We start from the raw sequence: 15079 nt of genomic DNA, 5'->3' as shown, positions 1-15079 counted from the left end.
TTACTTGTAGATTATTGTGATTGTGATTTAAGACATTTTTTAACATCAAACCATTGCTTCTGGCTATAATATTACTGTAATGTTTTTATCAGCTGTTTGGCCTCTCATTCTGATGGCACCCATTCACCACACAGGATCCATTGGCGAGCAAGTGATGTAATGCTACATTTCTCCAAATCTCTTCCAAAGAAGAAACTGACTCATCTACATATTTAGGTGATCTGTTCCTTTAATGATGCCCATTACAGTCCTTTCCCTCAAGATAAACAGCATGAAGATTGTGCACAGCTGTATTACTGTTTTGGCTAAGAAGCTGGTTTTCAAACTCCCTAAAAAAGATGCCCATTTCTATTAGATCTTTTGAGTAGAAACCAGAATTTGCAGTATAGGGACAAACTTTGACCACATAGAGTTCCTATCAGAAACTCATATGAACATATGAAATGTTGCTGGGAGTTTAATTTTTATATGAAAATGAAGAAGTACTGGACGAAATTACCATGTTTTTGAATTAAAGCTGAGAAAATGGTCTTCCCCTTGAGACACTGGTCATTTAAAAGTCAATGTCTGGCCAGCACAGAGAGCTTTTGTGCTTTCCTTCACAATGCTATCACCAAAAGGCCTCACCAGACTGGCTGACCAAAGAAGCGAGGGGGGTTACTGCCTACCTGTGGACTTATAAAGCAGCTCTTGTGCTGACTTCAGTGAACTCTGCTCTTAGGATTTATCATCATTTTACCTGCAGAAGAACCACACAGGAACCATGCAAACCTTCTGCTAGAGACCTGAGCCAACACTTCTGGATTCTGCATTGGGATGGTACGAACATTAATTCTAATTCAAATATCATGGTGCTTTTGTATTGAAAATAATCATATTATCATTAAATATAGACAATTCAGGTCATGAGTGAACTTGTCTAAAATCTTGAACAGAGATATTGTAGGTCAATGTAAACAATTCTCTTTGTTCAGCTTTATGAAATGGCAGCTGTTGGTATTCTCTTCATTGTCATCCCCATGACGTGGGCCTGTACCCCTCAGAAAGCTGGTAAATGCATCACATTTTGAACATTTCCTCTCGTGTAATTTGTTGTTGGCATGATTTAATCGGCTAGATAATCCTGGCAGATTTATCATCTGTTTCAGATTATATCATGGTGTCATGTTTTCCCAATGCCATCATTGCAAACGTGCCAGAATGTCCATATGGATGGGAGATTGGCCAGCTGTCCCTGGGCGGTGTGTGCTACACTGGCATTAACACCCCGGGCTTCTATCGTTTCACCATCCCAGACCTGACTCCTAAAAATAACTCGTACTGCGGCACCCTGTCTGAGGTGAGACATTCGACTCATTTAATGTATCCTAACTATTATTTAATTAGAAAAAGAGCTAAAAATGTATCTGTTTCTACCTTCTTCTCAGTATGTAGGAGGCAAAGATCCACGATACATATTCTACAACTCAATAGTATCCAACGACTCCTCTCTCACTGTCCGGAACCAGCCCGTCAACTACACATTCAGTTGCACTTATAAAGCAGCTTATCTGGTCAACAATGCCGTTTTTAGCCAAAGGTAGACCCCGTTACACTGACGTCAAGTCCAGTAGGTGTAGATTTCATAGAGCCTGTGCATACTGACCGTTGACTTGCAGCGTCTTTACTAAACCCTCTGCTTCTTCCAGAGTGGCAACAGTTTATGTCAACAACGGGAGTTTAGGTTCTTTTAAGTCTCAGTTGTCTATGAATGTGTTCACAGTGAGTACTTCTACTGTCCTCAAAAGTGTCCAGTGAATACGAATGTACAAAAGGGAAATTTACTTTCCATTTTTTTCCCTCCATGTATTTGTTGTTGTTGGTTTTTTTTCCCTGAAAATGACTGGGCGGGGGGGTATATATACACACACACACACACACACAGGAAATTAAGCAATAAATACACGTATTATTATATAATTTGTATATTGTATTTGTTTTTGTTTTTTTACTTGTGAATTTTGTGGTTTGTAGAACTCAAAGTTCCTCTATGCAAAAGATGCACCATATGTGATTGACACATCTGAGATCGGATCTGAGGTGTTCATTGGCATTGAAGCAAAAGGACTGAGTAACAGGTGAGTTGCTCAAAAGAAAGGAATCTATAATCTGCATGAATACACAGATTCACAAAGTCTGTGTAAAAGAATCTCTTTTTAATGTTTGTAGATTCAAAGTAGTAATAACTAATTGCTGGGCAACACCTACTCCATATTCAACAGACAGGAAACGGTGGATTTTAATTCAGAACAGGTAAGGTTTTATCATCAGTTCAAACATATTAGGTTTCACTGTGATTCAATCCTGCTCACTGGGTAATATATTTGCTCTTGGTTCACAGCTGCTCTTTAGACAACACAGTCACCATATTTGAAAATGCCAAAGACAGTCGGTCCATGTTCAAGTTTAACTCATTCCGCTTCCAGCGGCTAGAGAAGGTTTCCACTGTGTGGCTCCACTGTGAGGTCCAAGTATGTGACGGGGATAAGCTATTTTGTCAACCGGTGAGTGTCAGTATCAATTTAATGCTGTTGTAGTTTCAAATAGATTTCTGGCTCCACTGAGACTCTTCTGAACTCTATCCAAGACACCATGTACATCAAGAAGCACTGAATCTGAACCTGATCCAAACGGAGGCATCCTGACCATGGAGTTTCAAGTCAGAGGTATATAACATTTTTACTTCTGCATAATTACAGTTTGATATTCAATAACATGTTTTTAAACCCTCTGTTAACAGCACAACACTCCTCTAGTTATATCCATCCTGCAGGTAAGTTTGAACTACCAATGCAGACACATGAATAATATTCATGTTTTTATATATTTATATTGGTTTTAAAGTACACCAGTTTTACAGCATTATGGCTGCTTTTATATTCATTAAAAAGTTTTTCAGATTTGTTATTTTTTTACATTTTTAATTATCTTATCAAAACTAAGTCACTTTTTGATATAATGCTAAGATTTCCTATGCTTATCCTTCTATTTTACAGGCCCATTTCTGTGTCTGCTGTCCATATTTCTACTGAATGACGTTTTAGAATACTTCAGTTGGTAATGGGGCCAGATATAGGTCATTCAGATGCAATGAATCATGCCTTTGCACACACAATTACATTCAAATACTTAAAAATAGACATGCATGCATGCATACACCCACACACAGCAAACATACGTGTCTCAGGGAGTGTATCGACACATTCCTTTCAATGTTCACTTGCAGTTTTTTACAGTTTTTATTTGTGTATTCCTTACATGAATATTGGTAGAACAATAAATAATCTCTGAAGCAGGTACTATCAATTGTTAATCTGTAGTTTAACAGGCAGAGACACATTCTTGCTTTTATCTAGCATTATACATGTAAAAATATTTTGAAATATTTTTAGTAATTAAATTCTTTTAAAAGATTTTGTCTTGACATTTTCTTCATTTATATTTTTAAAAATACATTTTTAAATAAAATTGTTTTTTTTGTGTGTGTGATAATGTCCTATATACAAGAGTGTATATAAAATCATGGTCAAACTAGATATCGGGTACAGTAAGTGTGTGCATTTCTGTCATTTTAGCCATGGCTGGGGTCCACTGGATTGCTCTTCTGTCTCCATCATTCATTGGGGTTGCTTTGGGTTTCTCCTGTTTAGATATGACAGGGCAAGACTGTCCATATACAGTGTGTCAGGCCTCCATATAGCACTTCCTTTTAATTAGCATGAACACCTCAAACTGTGAAATAAAAAGAACCATAAGTGTCTTGATACCTACATCTGTTCCTGATTTAGGACTTGCATTACAGTCCTGGCCAGTGGGTGGAAAACTGAATCCAGATTTGCTTATCAACCAGAAAGTTTTCTGTGTTCCCTTTCCCTAGAAAACACAACAGAGATATGATTAGATGCACAGACATGGCATGACAGTAGACACTGTTTATATACAAGTTTGACACCACTTTTTTTTGTTCAATATTAGAAATTATATTAATATCAATTTACGTCATAACATTTCTTTATTTTACATTGTTCACAATCTTAAAACATATAGTTTATTTTCAGGGGAAAAAAAATAGATTTTAGTGTGATCTTAGACTTTTGGAGCCCATCGTATAAATTTGTAATTATACCTTTATTTCAATATCGCCCCTCTCCTCCAGTTCAAAATTTCCTGTCTTTAAGAGAATATCAGCAGTGCTCTGGGAGACATGGATTCTCAGCGCTGAGAAGGATATCAGCAAGAATAAAGTGTTTCAAACATTTCAATAGATTATTGATTTTGTTGACTGATAAATATAGGTAAAATAACTTATAGCCAGTAAAAATTAGAAAAGTCCTTACGAAGACTGTTGCTCTCCATCCTAGAAGCCGTGTTCACTGTATCACCAAATAAACAGTAACGGGGCATTGTATTACCCACAACTCCAGCAACCACTGGGCCTGTATATGCAAAGGACAGAAGATTGAGAGTTTTTTGAGTATAATTTCTTATATATCTCTTACAACATATAGTCCACAATACACTTATAGTATGTACCATACCAGAATTGATCCCAATCCGTAAAGCCAATTTTTCATTAGGCAGATGCCTAATTTTGAACCTTTTGATGGCGGATAGGAAGTGGAGTGCCATAGTAGAGATCTCCTCAGCATGACGAGTACCATTACAGATAGGCAGACCACTGGCCACCATATATGCATCCCCTATTGTCTCCACCTACCAGAAACAAGTAAATGTAAATAAACTAGAAATACAATTTAATTTACAGAAATATATGCTCATTAAAACATTTATCAAGTATCAACAGCATTCATTAAGATCTTCATCTATTCATGTCACATTATGCTGCAAACCTGGCTATGTTTATTCACTCAGAATTTCTGAAGTAAATCATAAATAATGAGGAGCAAATACTTACACAGAATTTTGCATTCAGTCTGAATATTCTGACAACCATACCAGCAGAGCATGAACGGGCACAGTTGCTGTGTATTAAAGTGAGTATTGTTTCACTTACCTTGTAGACATCATATAGCTTAATGATCTCATCAAAAAGACTGTAGAGGTCGTTGAGGAGGGTGACCACCTCCAGAGCCGAGCTAACGGAGCACATGGTGGTGAAACCCACAATGTCAGAGAAGAAAATGGTCACCATGTCATAACTTGTGGGCTCCACTGGTTTCCCACACATGAGCTGATCAGCAATATACCTGTTAGGACACACTGCCATCAGCTGACCCATAACTGGTTTATGCGTTTTTATCAACACTGAGATTTTAGGTTAAAATGTATATGAATGTATGTGAGTCAATGTACGGAGTCCCTAAGGGGGCGTGGTGATGAAAGACAATATAAGATGAGAGAGGAAAAAAAAAAGTATTACGTACCCCCAAGATACTTTGCATCACTCGCAAAACTTCTATGGAAAAGATATAAGGTGACAGAAAAAAATTATATTTCGGTGCTTTTGCGAGAGAACGCAAATGTTTTGCATCGGGGATAGCAATATTTTTACAAGTTTCTTGGGGGAATGTAATACGTTTTGTATGCAAAAGTATTATGAGTTTTGCGAACAATGCAAAAGCTTTGGGATCGATCACAAAAGTTTTGTCAGCAAATGCAAAAGTTTTGCAAGCAAACACAATGTATCCTCCCATATCCTTTTTTTTAACCATCATCATGTTTTTTAGGGGCTCTGTAAAAATGTATATCTCAGGTCCTATAACTATTTTTTAGAGTCTTATAAAAAAAACATGTTAAGCATCTTTTCATTCTCAATAGTTTTACATGTCCTAACATTTTAAATGGTTCTGTGGTGTAATAAATTAATGTTTAAAAGAATAAATAATTGACAGGGTCTCCCAATTAATAATAGCTCATAAAACTACATGTATAGCAATAATACAATTTGAGAATGTTTTTAAAACATAAAATATATTTATATTCTCAAAAGTATTTCATGTCAACTACCCATTTAAACTATATAACCATCTAGTATGTAACTCTGCTTTGAATGCAATTTTTGCTATCTGATAAAAGAGTAATGAAAAATACATTTACAAAATGTCATTGTCCCAATGATACTATCAAGGTTTGTTTACTTTGGCAGCATGCTAGATAGAAGCTTATCAGCTCTGCACTTTTCTACTGTGAGCTGATTGGTTCTCTCCTCCACGACTTCTTCCAGATGACTGGCATATTTCTCCAGTTTGCTCACCATGTTGTCCAGGATGTTGGCATGGCTGGGAAATTGATAAAACGGCCCAGAGTAAAAAAAAAAGAATATATTTAGGAGTGTCAAGATCATTGGACAGACAGCTACATAAAACGTGCACCTTTCAGGACATGCCTGACGCAGTTGTCTCCTGATACTGGTGAATGGGGGTCTGTGGTCTGGGTTCTCACTCCAGCAGGCTTTTAGTAAAGGGATGAGACGTTCATCACAGATGTCAGCAGACAAGGTTGGTCTAAGGGGCTCGTCGCTCATGGGGGTCCTTAACTGCTTGATAATCTCTAATTAATAAAATACAAAAAAACTAAATCAAAACACACACACACATTCTAAGGCCAAACCTAAAGGGATAGTTCACCCAAAAATGAAAATTCTGTCATTATTTACTCACCCTCATGTCGTTCCAAACCAGTAAGACCTCCGTTCATCTTCAGAACACAAATTAAGATATTGTTGATGGAATCTGAGAGCTCTCTGACCCTCCCATAGACAGCAAGGGTCCTTACACGATCAAGGTCCAGAAATGTAGCAAGGACATCGGTAAAATAATCTATGTGAATCCATGTGACATCAGGGGTTCAACCGTAATTTTACGAAGCTACGAGAATACTTTTTGAGCACAAAAGAAAAAAAAAAAAGACTTTATTCACCAATTCATCTCCTCCGCATCACCCTAGCGTAAATTGCGTATGCTGTTTTGTGTCAGCTGTGCCACGCAGATATGCTGTTTACGTCGTTTACGCTTTGATTTGAACGAAAACAACGTACCCGCGTGGCACAGCTGACACATTTACGTTCAGTGGATACTCTCCAAAATGGCGCTAGGGTGGAGGAGGAGACGAATTGTTGAATAAAGTCTTTTTTTCTTTTGCGCTTAAAAAGTATTCTTGTAGCTTCGTAAAATTACGGTTGAACCCGATGTCACATGGATTATTTTACCGATGTCCTTGCTACATTTCTGGACCTTGATCGTGTAAGGACCCTTGCTGTCTATGGGAGGGTCAGAGAGCTCTCAGATTCCATAAACAATATCTTAATTTGTGTTCTGAAGATGAACGGAGGTCTTACTGGTTTGGAACAACATGAGGGTGAGTAATTAATGACAGAATTTTCATTTTTGGGTGAACTATCCCTTTCGTCCAATTGGTTAATCAAAATGGAAAATTGGTTGCCATGGTGACAACCAGACTGATATATGTTATCAGTGAAATACAACAACACAGTCATTACCTTTTGGTTCCAGATGAACATCGTGATACGGACCCACCTCTGTACTGTACATCAGCTCTCGCATGATTATGGCAAAACTAAAGACGTCTCCTTTCTGGGTCCGATTGAAAGGGTAGTACACCTCTCTCAAAAACTCAGGAGCAGTATAGTACATCTCTTCATAATTTGGATTCTCCAGTAGGATCAGTTTGTGTTTGGTACCATGTTTGAACTCCCACAGGCCAAAACCAGAGAGTTTGATCTGCAGCCTGCTGTCCACCAGACACATACTGGGCTTCAGATTTCCATGAGACTTCAGACTGCTCTTATGTATGTACTCCATGCCCTGTAAAGAACATACCACAATAAAAAGTCTTCTTCCAAATCAAGATTTTCCAAGTAGATATGCAAACTAGAAATCAAGATAATATGATGCACTAAACTAAAGGATATTACATTAAAACAACATACTCACATTAACAATGTCATAGGCAAAAGACAATCTGAACATCCAGTCCAGCTCAATTTCACTGTTTCTGAGAACATCCTGATGTTTTAAAAGCAGAATAATAAATATACTGAGAGTCCGATGATGTGGACACATATGTTGAAATCATTTCAGTAATAAATATGTTTAATATGTTTATACAGACTTTCAAATGGCTTTTCACAGTCTTTTAGAGGCAGCATAAATGCAGTACAACAGTTGGTCTTCTCTTTATATTGGACAACAATACTAAACAAAAAATGTGGTAACATAAAGTGCATCTTTAACTATACAATATGAAAAACCAGTCAGTAACTACACTAATAAAAGTCTCACAGTTAGTTGTGAGCTGTATGCGCTTAATTTATTAAAAAGTGCAATCTCATAACAGTAATTTGTTCAGGAATTGAATTATACCAGTTGGAATGTACATTTTTATTCTACTAAAAATAATAAGAATCATAATAATTTTTTTGTTTGACAACTGAGTTGCACTGCTTGTGCATTATGTTTTTGATGTACTATAAGAGACATAAGAGTGATAGAAGTGATCAGAGTATTTTAATATGCTGTTCTGTTGTAATTAACAAACAGCTTCCCTGGTTAATCAGAGAAACATTCCACATCAGTGGAAGAAAAGATGTGCAAGAGCCGATTCCTGTATTTTATTTTATTTTTTTAATTCATGAGCACTGAAGAAAGCATGGGCTGAAACGTCTGCTCTTTGGTCTGTTTTTAATACACTTTGTACTTTTGTCACTTTTTCACTTTTGCATATGGAAAATAAAAACTACATTTTTGAGAGACCTTTTTTGGTCTGATTGGGAAAAAAATTTCAGTGTGCGGACAAATTCAGCGACTTGTTGGACTAAAACTTATTTTTTTTATTGAAATGCTTTAATTGAAACACTATTACTGAAGAAAATTGGTGTCAAAACAATTTTCACTCAGAAATTGTTAGTAAATTTCACAGAAAAATGACAAAGAAATGGAAAGTAACAAATCGAATTAAACATAAAATTTATAAGTAGTAAAAGTGAAATAGTAATTTAATACTCCAATAATCTTTGTTGTATTTAGTGAAAGTGAAAGTGGCATGTAGCCAAGTATGGGGAATTCGTGGTCTGCATTTAACCCATCCAAATGCGCGCACACACACACACACACACACACACACACAGCAGTGAGTAGTGAACACACACACCACAAACACACACCCGGAGCAGTGGGCAGCCATTTTTGCTGCGGCGCCCGGGGAACAGTTGGGAGTTCGGTGCCTTGCTCAAGGGTCTCACCTCAGTCGTGGTATTGAGGGTGGAGGAGAATGCTGGTTATTCACTCCCCCCACCTACAATTCCTGCCGGTACCGAGACTCAAACCCGAGACCTTTGGGTTACAGGTCCAACTCCACGACTGCCCAAATGCCCAATTTACAACTTTGAGAAATCTTTTTTTTTACAGTGTACTGTACACGCACCTTCAAGCTTCCTTTCTGGCAGTACTGCATGACAATACAGACATCTGGAGGCTCGATACACACACCGAAGAACTGTACTAGGTTCTCGTGTTTCATTTCTTTCAGCTACAGCAGGAATAAGCACAAGCATTAGAGTATTAGCAAAGTATTGGCCTGTGACTTGCTGAGGTAAAACTGAATCTCTAAAAATATCAGGAATTTACCATGTTGAACTCTGCGATGATCGATGGTTTCTTGATATCAGTAAGTATTTGATTTTTCAAATACTTTATGCCCACCTCGTTTCCCTGCCCCATGAGCAAAGAGAGTGTGTTAGTTGAAATATTTGGGTTTAACATGCAAGGCATTATTTTCTAACATGTGATTCAGAATTTTTACCTGATAGAGTCCAATAGTAGTGTAGATGGCTTCTCTAGTACTACAGCTGTTGGTGGAGAGCATGGACGGAGAGCCACCACTACATTTGCTTGGTGTTGTGCTTACAGACAGTGTTTGCGTTCCCTGTAAAATCCACAATAATACTCTTTTTTTAATGCGTTAATGTACTGTCATTAAAATATGATGGAATTTGCATAGTATATATGCAGTACAGTATGTCTGCATGTGCGAGTAGATGTTTTAAAGGCATTTTTGGCACTTTTTACTTACCTTGCTAAAAAAAAAAAAAGACCAGCTCAGAGCTGTTTAGACCACTATGCTGCTCAAGGCTGGATTATGCTACATTCAGATTTGACCTCTACATTGATGCCACTGCTAGTTGGTTTGGTGCTGTATTAGACTATTATTGTTAAACAAAAAAGAATAAAGAATAAATAAATGAAAACATTTTTATTAACTGAAATAAGCATAAATAAAAAGATTGATACTAAACTTAATTACATGTTCACTGTAAAACTAAATAAAATAAAATAGAACATATTCAACATTTTCATTAATAAATTAAATCTGAATGTCCAAAATTACTAAACTAAAATAAAAACGAAGAGTAAAAAAAATAAAAATAAATAAATAATAATAATAATAAAAAAATAAATCAATTTAAATGAAATGACAAGTTCATCTTACTTTGGGCTCTCTGAGGATAGTTATGTCGCTGTAGTTGATAAGCCACCAGTTGGACTCATCCAGGCGTGACTGTAGACGGGTCTTCTGTAGAGTCAACAAAGTGATCAAAGCCACTGCTGCCACTCCTAACACAGGCAAAGCCACCAGCAGAACCAGCAGAGATATCTCTGGAATCAAGTGACATCATGTGATGTAATTTCAAATACATAAAAAGAAGACTGTACTTATGTGTATAGAAATCTAGCAAAATCTAGAATTTAGCAATGTCCATTTACCATTGTCTAACCATTCACAGAGCTCATTATCAAGACCACAGGGCGGATTATCTAGTGGAGGTTTTCCATTTTGCCAAACAATGTTAGAAAACCTTGATGTGGGTCTGCAAAACAGGTATTTTTGATATAGCATAAGTCAGAGTTTCAGCACTGAATATCAGTAATGCTAACATATGCAATATTTTGGTCTTACTTGATCGTTTTCGAATTGCTGTCAAAGTCCAAAACAGACACAAATTTTGTGACAGTTTCTGTTTGTTGTAGGTCATATACTGAATAGTCAAGCTTCCTCTCTCCATATTCGTCAAAGTGAACCAGACCTGAAGCCCCTGTTGAAAAAAACAACACAAACAAACATTTTGGTTATTTGCAATCAATAGGAAAAATACAAATGTATATAAGACAAAATTACCATAAAACCTAATGTTGGCCCTGTCCCTGAGCTTCTGGAGAATCTCTCGTCCATGACGGATGTCTTTACCATTTTTGAAGGCTTCTTTAAGGCCCATGGCATAAAGTAGAACAGCGTCATGTAAATAGGCAGCGTAGGAGCTGACCTAAAACATCAAATAGATAATATAAAATGTATTAAAAGTTGATCAAATTTTAAGGGTCACAATTTTTTTTTTTTTCCATAAAATATTCTCACCTCTTTTTCTGAGGACAGGTTGCTGTAAAAAGGTGCCCCTTTTAATCTCTCATAAGCCTGTTTGAAGAAGTCATAGTAGTCATACCCTTCATAGGACTTCTGAGCAAGTACAAAAACCATGTCAAAAGCCTTCAGCACTGTTGTTTTATTTGCATCACCAACAGTCTTCCACAGGTTATCCTAATGAGGTAAAAGGTGAGAGTAGGTATCTGTTTAGGTAAATAAGAATTGTCACAGTAGTAATCTGATTCAGTTCAAATACTTACACATATCCACAAATGTCCACTAACTCAATACATGTCTGAATTACATACGTTGTTTTATTAATTACAGTGACATCGGCTGTGTCCGACAGCTTAAGCAGCTGATTTGTTGCCTCGCTGCCCTATCAGGTAATGACTTTGCAGGCAGTGTTTGCACACAAAGTTACCTCCCAAAACTGATTTCGGATGGGCTTCTGAGGCAGCATAACAGTGTAAATCTTAATAGAGAGAGATAACTGAGCGCATATTTAATTACTACAATTCTAATTTCTGTCTAGAAAAATGACATCAAAAGTGGAAAAAGTTGGACATCAAAAGTGGAAAAATGTACATTTACACACAAACTGACCATTGACCGTGTAGATGGCATCTTTATTTTTTTCAGCTCAGTTGTCAGGGAATTGAATATACAGGATTGTGGCAGAGAAGGATACATCTGTGCTGACCTTTTTTTGTTTTGTTTACAAAAAGAATACACCAAAAAGGCATGTATCTCTAACTAGATATATAAAATACAGCAATGAATTGTAATGATATTTAGCATTTATCCATTTTTTTATTTGAAACCTTTAGAGAATATTTTTGCCATAATTGAAGCATTATATGTTATTCAGTTACTCACCACTCTGCCACTGACCTCAAACTGCTGAACCAGAAGGAAAACATACTTTCCATTCATTAGGCCTTGTTTCTGTGCTTCTATCATCAGAGACGTGGTGTCTTCAGCATTAGCGAGCACAACAACCACTAGAATGAGCAGAATAACACTAACATTTTATAATCTCATAGAAACATTATTTAGGCTTAAGACTTACATGTTACGCATATAGTATGCAGAAGCTGTACATTGTTATCACGCAAGAGATTTCAGAACCTATTTGCAATCAAAGGACTGCCCAACATATCCTGCACTATAGGGAATAGGGCTTGAAAACAATGCACATTTATCAGGGACTTTGATATTATAACAGTTAAAATGCAGATTAAGTTCACTCATCTTATGCCAACTAACAGCTTCAAGAGGAACAAGCTATGAGGGCATAAGGGCAAGATACATTTGTGATCTTACACGTTTTAGGTGTAAACTCCACCCAGATATTGTAAAACCTGAAAGATAAGTACTACTTATTGGCTCACCTCTTGCAACTTTAGAGATGATCTGCAAGTTTCTCTGTGCCAGTTTTGGGTCACTGGTATCAAACTTTATGCCAGCTGCCAATGTTACTTTTGCCCTGAGTTGTTGTTCCACAGACTTCCAAAAAGCATCAACAGTGTCCCATGTGTTTCTATCTGCACCGCCTCCGATCATACCAACATTCTTCCATCCGAAGAATTCCAGTGTTTTAAGCAGGATTTCTCCAACCCTTTTAAGTGGAGGTACAATTTTTATATAGGTGTCATACACAAGAATGTTATCCATTTTTGGTGTCTGGCCAACAAAACCAAACATGGGAATGTTCCATGTGGATGCTATGAGCCCTGTGACCTGAAGGACATAAGCAAAAACTATTAATCTATTCAAAATGTGTATATATTTTAGAATTGTATATAATTATTTATATGTGCAGTGTGCAGATTTGATCATTTCAAGGAATGGACTATTTTAAAAGAATTTTGTCTGTTTTAAGGAATTATAAAACATCTGGTAAAATATTTAATACCAATATTAATACATCTTTAATATTAATTAATAAAATATTTAATATTAATATTACTTAATATTTGCAATTTTTTAATGAATGAAAATGAGAGAACGCAAAACGACTGCGAGTGAATGCAAAGTTTCTCTTAGAAATGCAAAACTTTTGTGAATGTACAACCATTGAAATATATGCTATATTTTTATTCTCATCCTGTGCTTTTCCATTATGTCCCCTAATGGGCTCCTAAATGTAACTCTATTAAAATAATGGTTCACTCAGAAATTAAAATTCTGTCATCATACTCACTCTCCACTTGTTCCATTTTTTCCATACTATGGAAGTCAATGGAATTACCAACATTCTTCCAAATATCTTTTGTGTTGAACAGCTGAAATGAATTCATACAGGTTTGAAACAACTTGAGGGTGAGTAAATGATGACGGAACTTTAATTTTGGGTGAACTATCCCTTTAAGTGACTTCTTCATGATTTATTGATGTATCGCCAAAAACTAATCGCAGTGGAAAGCGCGCGATATTGTGAATGTGATGGTTATTTAAGCTACTTCTGTTAATGAGCGTATTTAGCGATATATGAAAATACTAATACATTTTAACATTTAGTAGCCTACTTAACGTTTGAAAACACTGTTGAAACATTGTTATAAAAAAATTTAGCTACTTGCGGGTGGGGTCTCAGTAGGCTAAGTCTTAATTAGCCATCCTATCCCCGTAAATCTTACTCAGATTAAAAACTTAATAATAATAATACTTTACTGTTATCAAAACAATACACTTACTTCAGCCTCCTCAGGACAGGGTGGACCAAATAGCGCTGATACATTTTGTTTCATTACTTGATCGATGAATCCCTGAAGTGAAAATTTTGCGTTACAGTCTGTGTCCGTGTATACGAAGTCAAAGGTGAAATTTCCACTCAGAGATGTATTTGCGTTGATCTTGTCTATGGCAATCTGCATTGCAGACCCCAACCTAAGCAAACTGAAAGGGTAGGAAATGTTCCGAGGAGCTTGGAGGCCAACCGTAAGCTTATACTGGGTTGCTTTGTTGCAAATAACAGAGTTTGTAAGAGCTGATAAAGAAACAAAAAGCAGCACCCACCATCGTGAGGCTCCACTTATGACAAAATCTAATCCTCCTGACATCCTACCTGCATAAAACTCACTCACATTGATCGGCTTTCAGACATACAGGGGGATTTAAATACTCTTACCTTCCCTGGGGAAATTAATTCCAATCAAGGGGTTTCTCTGAAGAAAGAGTACTTAGCACCTGTCTGTAGTGTACGTTTTGCACGTTCTCAGCCAATTTTCACTAGCATGACCATAAGAAATTCAGGCTCACAAATCATGCTGGGATAACATGGATCAATAGGTTTTAAACAAACTTGTTGAAGTTCATGCCAGCTCAAGTTCTGCTGCATATAAAGCAACAAAAATGTAAGAAAAATGGCTATACACTGTATATATACTGTACACACACACACACACATACACATACACATACACTGTATATATATATATATATATATATATATATATATATATATGGCATTTTATATGATAACTTTTAATTAATAATAATTCATGATGTATAATATATTTATAAATTTTAATTATAATTTAATTAATTAAATATTAAAATTGTTAACAAATTTTAAGCATTAACAAGTCAAAATTTGCATATTTAAATCACACACACACACACACACATATATAATTTA

The 15079-nt window shown here is 36.3% G+C and overlaps 2 protein-coding genes across 2 annotated transcripts in view; one reads left to right on the top strand and one right to left on the bottom strand.

The window, feature by feature from the left end:
* Positions 1 to 3221, top strand: part of LOC107684045 (beta-tectorin-like) — an 82537-nt gene extending 79316 nt beyond the window's left edge. The window contains exons 3-13 of the mRNA XM_016480181.1: positions 746 to 819; positions 975 to 1050; positions 1149 to 1339; positions 1428 to 1579; positions 1689 to 1761; positions 2014 to 2117; positions 2209 to 2292; positions 2381 to 2543; positions 2627 to 2705; positions 2780 to 2812; positions 3036 to 3221. Coding sequence (XP_016335667.1) covers positions 817 to 819; positions 975 to 1050; positions 1149 to 1339; positions 1428 to 1579; positions 1689 to 1761; positions 2014 to 2117; positions 2209 to 2292; positions 2381 to 2543; positions 2627 to 2705; positions 2780 to 2812; positions 3036 to 3100 — 1023 coding nt within the window. The 5' untranslated portion in view covers positions 746 to 816 and the 3' untranslated portion in view covers positions 3101 to 3221. The remainder of the gene's footprint in view (positions 1 to 745; positions 820 to 974; positions 1051 to 1148; positions 1340 to 1427; positions 1580 to 1688; positions 1762 to 2013; positions 2118 to 2208; positions 2293 to 2380; positions 2544 to 2626; positions 2706 to 2779; positions 2813 to 3035) is intronic.
* Positions 3222 to 3528: 307 nt separating this feature from the next.
* On the bottom strand, positions 3529 to 14581 carry LOC107684125 (guanylate cyclase 2G-like; the record flags this gene model as incomplete). The annotated part of the gene is made up of 22 exons (XM_016480338.1): positions 3529 to 3681; positions 3811 to 3912; positions 4166 to 4257; positions 4377 to 4475; positions 4578 to 4752; positions 5054 to 5246; positions 6138 to 6278; positions 6372 to 6549; positions 7499 to 7823; positions 7953 to 8024; positions 9442 to 9546; positions 9645 to 9728; positions 9820 to 9942; positions 10507 to 10673; positions 10782 to 10885; positions 10975 to 11110; positions 11194 to 11338; positions 11431 to 11610; positions 12331 to 12440; positions 12831 to 13179; positions 14136 to 14207; positions 14570 to 14581. Coding segments are annotated over 22 exons (3075 nt in total), but the record flags the coding sequence as incomplete, so codon positions are not given.
* Positions 14582 to 15079: the final 498 nt, after the last annotated feature.

This window comes from Sinocyclocheilus anshuiensis, unplaced genomic scaffold (genome assembly GCF_001515605.1).
Source record: "Sinocyclocheilus anshuiensis isolate Anshui unplaced genomic scaffold, SAMN03320099.WGS_v1.1 scaffold553, whole genome shotgun sequence".
Classification (NCBI taxonomy): domain Eukaryota; kingdom Metazoa; phylum Chordata; class Actinopteri; order Cypriniformes; family Cyprinidae; genus Sinocyclocheilus; species Sinocyclocheilus anshuiensis.
This window is presented reverse-complemented; position numbering and strand designations above follow the sequence as displayed.